A 6,184-nucleotide genomic window follows, 5' to 3' on the forward strand; every position below is an offset into this window, starting at 1 on the left:
CTATTGATGCCTTGAAGGCCTATATCACTACTGTTTGCAACCGCTTGGCAACCCAGGGGGCTTGCTCGAATTACTGCTCGGCCTCCTCGATTGGTGGTTGCTATTCTAGCCATCATGGATGCCTCATGGCCAGTCGCAATGGCTAGCATGTCAATATGGTTCATTTGTGGTTACCCTGTAAGAGCATTCTCGGCAACTACCCGATCATTTTTCCTAAATTTAAGGATCCAAACTACTTTTTGCTTCCCTATGTCAATTTACTCCCCAATAGCTTCCCTAAATGCTTCCCTATATCATTAAAATATTATATTTTTATTTTACTTTTTTTATATTTTATTCCTTTAATTTATACTTTCTCTTTCCCTCATATTTTCTTCTTCTTTCTTTCCGATGTAGCAGCCCATTTCTTCTTCCTGTGATTTCTTCCTTTTCTTCTCCTCCCAGCAAGGAAGCTAATGTCCTCACTCCCGTCCCTGTGATCCTCTTGCACCCAACCACCTCAAATTTCTTCAATTTCCAACACTCCTCGCGATGGCTATCAACCTCATGTCGTCCAAGTCCGCCGAGTTCTTTATTGACAGAGACTCCAGCCCTTCGCACAAAGCGACCCCATCCAACTGCGACCCAATCGGCGTGCACATGCTTTGATGCCTTGTATCTTTGATTTGATTTCTGGGTTTCTTTGGTTTGATTTGATTTATGGGTTTTCAATTTTCACTATTTTTTAAGCACAAATTTATGAGATTTTTGGGTTTCTTTTATTTGATCAGTTGAAAGTTGAAACAAATCTCTGATTCGGTCTGAAATCTCTGGTTTGATCGGTCTGGGTTTCTTTGCTTTGAATGCCTTTGCTGCTCGTTTGGTGGTGCGAGCGAGAGAGAAAGAGACGTGAGATGAGAGGAGAGAGAATATTTTTTTTTAATTTAATAAGCCTTTGGATCGCTACAGTTGAACCCAAAACATTGGGTTCAACTATAGCAGCTAATGGTTTAAGGAACCATATAAGGAATCTGCTGTGGGACGTTTTTTGCGATTTTTTAGACATATTCCCTAAACTTAGGGAACAGACTCCCTTATAGGAAGTCTGCTGAGAATGCTCTAATAGGGGTTTCAATATAATTAATATTATATGATTAATTATTGTGTTTTTTTTTTTATTTTCTAAGTACACTGATTGTGTTATGAGATATGAAGTTGAGTAAAAAATTAAGATAACGTACATAATAAGTATTATGATGTCATACTATTTTGGTTAAGATTATGATGTTTCATGCCAAGTATTATAATGCTTCATGTTATGATTTATGATGTATTATGTTAAAGATAGTTTCATGAAGGTAGTTTACGAAAATTAAAAATGATTTACGAAAAATAATTATTCCAAGACTTTTTTACGTAAGATAGTTTATGAAAGGTAAATTTCTAACACTAGTTAATTAGGAAAGGGAACATAGTCTACGAAGGATAATTTTTTCAAGAGTACTTTACAAAAGATAATTTACAAAAGGGGTTTACAAAATGAGTTTTACGAAGAAACATTTTCAAAGGATAATTTTGGCTAAAAAAATAAAAATAAAAATATTAGAACAAAGCGTTTGAAGCTTATAGAAAATTGTTAACCGCGTTTAAAAAAAAAAAAACGCTTTATGAAATAGTCTGTATGAATGATGTTTACTTACTGAGTCGTAGACTTACGCTCCTACATGCAAAACATTATTTTATAAAAATTGAGCACATGGAGGTGGAGGTAGAGGACAATCGATCAATGTAATTGATATAAGCTAGAGAGCTTCAATGCATCGGATGGTATAGTTTTGGCTTCACTGTATCTTTATTTATTTATTTTAAAATCCGGTTAAAAAACACTGTGCCAGATAAAATGAAAAATTAATTAATTAATTAGTAAAGCTCGTGGATCTTATGGTGGACGTGCCTAGGGGCAGGAGCATATCCATCTTAGTGAGAGCCTAATGGGCCAATTAACGTCAGGGTCGGGCCCACTTACATCGCTGATCGACAAAGAACACACAAATAAAAAAGCTTTTTGTTTTTTTTTTTTTAAATGCTGCTTTTATTAATTAATTATATATGTGAATATGCAAGTCCCTAAATTAGTGTAACAAATTCTGACTCCAAATTTTGGGACTTTTTCAAAACCTTGTCTTTCTCGTGTCTCTGCTTTGTGTTGGGATCCTCTGGAGCTTCTTCGCAAACCAAAAGGTAATTCCTTTTGTTTTGATTTGGATTTTGTTGTTGTATCAAATTTGTTTATATTTCTGCTTCGGTGGTTTTGATTTAGCTGGGCTTTTTGTGTAAATGGTCAATTTGCTTAAAATTTGTTTGTCTAAAATTGATGTTTTGAAATTTTGTTGATTTTCGATGCAATCGGTGTTTTAGAAATCATATTTGTTATTGTTGGTGATGTTGTTGTTTCGTGGAATTTGGGGCTAAGAGTAGTAGCTGATGTTACATCGATTGTTTCCTCATCTGGGTTTGTGAGATTTTGGGGTTTTAGGATAATATGATTCTTCTTCTTATTTTCCAATTGGTGTCTGTCTGAATTTCTCTAATTTAAAGCGTAAGCTTTGAAGCAACTGTGTGAGAATATTGTGGAATCGATGAGCAGTAGGAGTTGATCATGGTTACCTTTTTTCAGGATTATAAAGAATTGTTTATGGTTGTGGTAAATTGTCAAAATGTGTTTATTTGTTAGTTTGTGGTTAGGATATGTTGGATTCGGCATGTTGATGTTCTTTATTATCTTGATTAAAGAGTTTTTAAAGGTTTTTGTTCCTGTTTCTGTTTTTTTTTTTTGTCCTTCCAGATTGCAAATTTTGGTGTCAACATAGATTTTGTGGTAAATGTTTCTAGGTTTCTGCTGAAGGTCTTTCAGACATTCTTTGAGCATTCTCTAGATGATCTTTGGCGGAAGGAGAGAACCCAGGGAATGCTGAAAGATGTGCCTTACTGTTCAGAATTCTGTCTCTGAAGTTGAGGAGATTGTCGCTTCACTAGAGCTATCCTTATTTATGCTTGATGAGACTGGATGTATAAATAAGAGTTCATATGCTCTTGGTTTCCAAAAGCAAGATGGGCCTGCCCGTCACTATAGAGTGCCTGTTGATCTCTGTGAAGATGGTTGAGCGCTTATAATACTAATACCTCCTGCACTGTATTAGATAGGTTGTGTTGGCAGGAGTAAGTAGTGTGTTGTTGTGTGTTAGGTAAAGCTTTCAATGGAAAATAAATCAAATGTGTTGATGCAAAGTTATGAATTGGGGAGACTACTGGGGCAGGGAACCTTTGCGAAGGTTTACCATGCGAGGGGTATAAAAACTAATCAGAGCGTGGCCATCAAGGTAATAGACAAAGAAAAGGTTTTGAAGGTTGGTCTCATTGAGCAGATCAAGCGAGAAATATCTGTTATGAGACTGGTTAGACACCCTAATATCATACAGCTCTATGAGGTCATGGCTACCAAGACTAAGATTTACTTCGTCATGGAATATGCTAAGGGTGGTGAGCTATTTAACAAGGTGTCTAAAGGAAAGCTGAAGGAGGATGTTGCACGGAAATATTTTTTGCAGCTAATCGATGCAGTTGATTTCTGTCACACTCGGGGTGTTTATCACCGTGATATAAAGCCAGAGAACCTATTACTTGATGAAAATGAGGATCTGAAGGTCTCTGATTTTGGGTTAAGTGCCCTTGCTGAATCAAAGCGCCAAGATGGGCTACTCCATACCACTTGTGGCACTCCTGCTTATGTCGCTCCTGAAGTCATTAACAGGAAAGGCTACGATGGGGCCAAAGCTGACATTTGGTCCTGTGGGGTGGTTCTGTATGTCTTATTGGCAGGTTATCTCCCGTTTCATGACTCAAATTTGATGGAGATGTATAGGAAGATTGGAAAAGCAGAATATAAGTGCCCTAATTGGTTCCCGCCAGAAGTGCGCAGGCTGCTGTCGAAGATGTTGGATCCAAACCCCAGTACTAGGGCTTCCATAGCCAAGATTAAGGAAAGTTCATGGTTCAGAAAAGGATTGAACTCTAAACATATTAAATCTGTGACTCGTTCAGATATGGATGCTTCTGGTCCCTGTGAGAATAGCAGTACGAGTGCTGACCCAAAACAAGAGTCGGCTAAACCGCCAAGCTTGAATGCTTTCGATATTATTTCCCTTTCCGCTGGGTTTGATCTTTCTGGTTTATTTGAAGAAGATTTTCAAAAGAGAGAAGCAAGATTTACTTCCAGAAAACCCGCCTCAGTCATCATCTCTAAGCTGGAAGATATTGCTAGGCGTTTGAGGATGAAAGTGATGAAAAAGGAAGCAGGTTTGTTGAAATTGGAGGGACTAAAGGAAGGTAGGAAGGGGATCTTGTCCATTGATGCAGAGATCTTTGAGGTCACTCCGTCTTTTCATTTGGTGGAGGTGAAGAAATCAAATGGAGATTCCTTAGAATATCAGCAGATATTGAGGGAGAATATAAGGCCTTCTCTTAAGGATATTGTTTGGGTATGGCAAGGTGAGCAACAGCAGCAACTGCCAGAGCTGCAGGAGCAGCAGCAAAATGACCAGGAGCAGCAGCAACATGACCAGGAGCAGCGCCAGCAACAAGAACAATGAGAATCAGAACACATTGCCAAATTGCCCTTGCCATAATATGCTTGTTTATATATTTGATAATTTGTTATTTTTTGCTGTTGTTTTTGTCCTTGCAAGTGTTGTTTCTCCCTAACTCTATTAATTTTCAATCTTTGTTGTATGTGCTTGTGCTTGAACACCTTTTAACATATCATATGATTTTCTGGTGTCTATTTGTTTTGCCCTTCTCAGATTGTTTGACTTGCAATTATGTTGTATCCATTTGTTTCAATTTCTGTTATGCATGCTTTGGAACTTGGTGATATCAAGTTCTTGATAAGAGAAACATATAATTTGAATTGGATTCTCTTCTTGATTTAGACTTCTTGTTAATTTAGATAGATTAATAGAGGTGCATGTATTAGGTTGTGTAAGAAATATAATCATGAAGTTGCTTTAAACCAGAACCTTTGAAGTAGGTTGTGGATGGTAGATTATGCCCTTTTTGATGTAAAATCATATGTTAAGTATATATATTTCTATGCGTGATGATTACCAAATTAACACGCCCTCATCAGAATGGTGCTCTCGTGGCAAGATTTGAGATTGCTGCTCGAGATGAACACCCATAGCTTTCGTGGGAACAAGGCAAATTTCCCCTTGCATATATTTATTTCTCTTATTTTCTTTGAAGTCTTGTCCTAGTGATGCAGCTCAGCTTCACATTTTGTTCAGTGATGGTGGCAGGTGAATTCTTGAAGGCCACACAGGCAAATACCTATCTCATTTTTCATAGATCATTCATTTGTTTCCGTAAGGAGGACGAAATTTTGATTTCCGGGACCCTCATTGATTTTTATTGTTGACAATAAAGCTAGATAATGGTGCGGTAATTATGTGGTTCATAGAATTGGCCCCATGATTTGAGGCTAATAATTCCTCCAGATGGCTTCCATCTGGACAACCCAGACATCACTATTTTGACAGCGTTGGTTTTGATTAATAACCAAGAAAAAAAAAGGTGGGGTTTGGTTGGTCCTTTTTTCAGTTTTTTGTGGGTATTCATGTAGAGTTGTCGCATGTAAGAATTACATGCATTTTAGATAAAAGTCAAACCAATAGACTGAATCGGTTATTTGGAGGAAAATTGTCTTTAAAATTGGTGATAATTTGGTTTGGAACATCATATTGGGACAGACACGCTAGTGGTATAGTAGGCAGGACTAATCAACGTCTAGAACTTTGTGTTACTGCAAAGTGGATAGAAATTTTCAGTAATTTTGTTGTTTGGATTGTTAGCAATATAAATACGAGTAATAAATGTAAGAACTTAAAAAGCCTTTATGGGGTCCACTTATATATAGGCGAACAAGCCAAAACTTATTTGGATAAGTAAATTCTATTACTAATAATTTGAACAAAAAATTATTGAAAATCCATACATCAAAATAACCCTATTACTCTATGTAAAAGAGAAGATACTATTAATCTAGAACTGTATTATTATAATCTCATCATTAATTATTGTCTTGAACTACTATAATAGTCATATATTCTATCAAATTCTATCGCATATCAGAACACACATGGATTCCCTC

At 36.7% G+C, this 6,184-nt stretch overlaps 1 protein-coding gene across 2 annotated transcripts; it reads left to right on the forward strand.

Moving 5' to 3' along the window:
* Positions 1–2,088: 2,088 nt before the first annotated feature.
* LOC132164768 (SOS3-interacting protein 1) lies at positions 2,089–4,817 on the forward strand. Of its 2 annotated transcripts, none has more exons than XM_059575322.2 (2): positions 2,089–2,220; positions 2,825–4,817. In XM_059575322.2, exon 2 carries the CDS (start codon positions 3,237–3,239, stop codon positions 4,626–4,628), a length of 1,392 nt encoding a protein of 463 aa, XP_059431305.2. In that variant the 5' UTR covers positions 2,089–2,220; positions 2,825–3,236; the 3' UTR covers positions 4,629–4,817. The 2 variants fall into 2 exon arrangements, with proteins under 2 accessions (XP_059431305.2, XP_059431306.2); XM_059575323.2 differs by having other exon boundaries at positions 2,872–4,817.
* Positions 4,818–6,184: the final 1,367 nt, after the last annotated feature.

Source organism: Corylus avellana, chromosome 8 (assembly GCF_965113065.1).
Source record: "Corylus avellana chromosome 8, dhCorAvel1.hap1.2, whole genome shotgun sequence".
Lineage (NCBI taxonomy): Eukaryota > Viridiplantae > Streptophyta > Magnoliopsida > Fagales > Betulaceae > Corylus > Corylus avellana.

Excerpts from the sequence above, each read along its gene's own strand:
- LOC132164768 (XM_059575322.2), top strand. The coding sequence starts at position 3,237 with ATGGAAAATAAATCAAATGTGTTGATGCAAAGTTATGAATTGGGGAGA.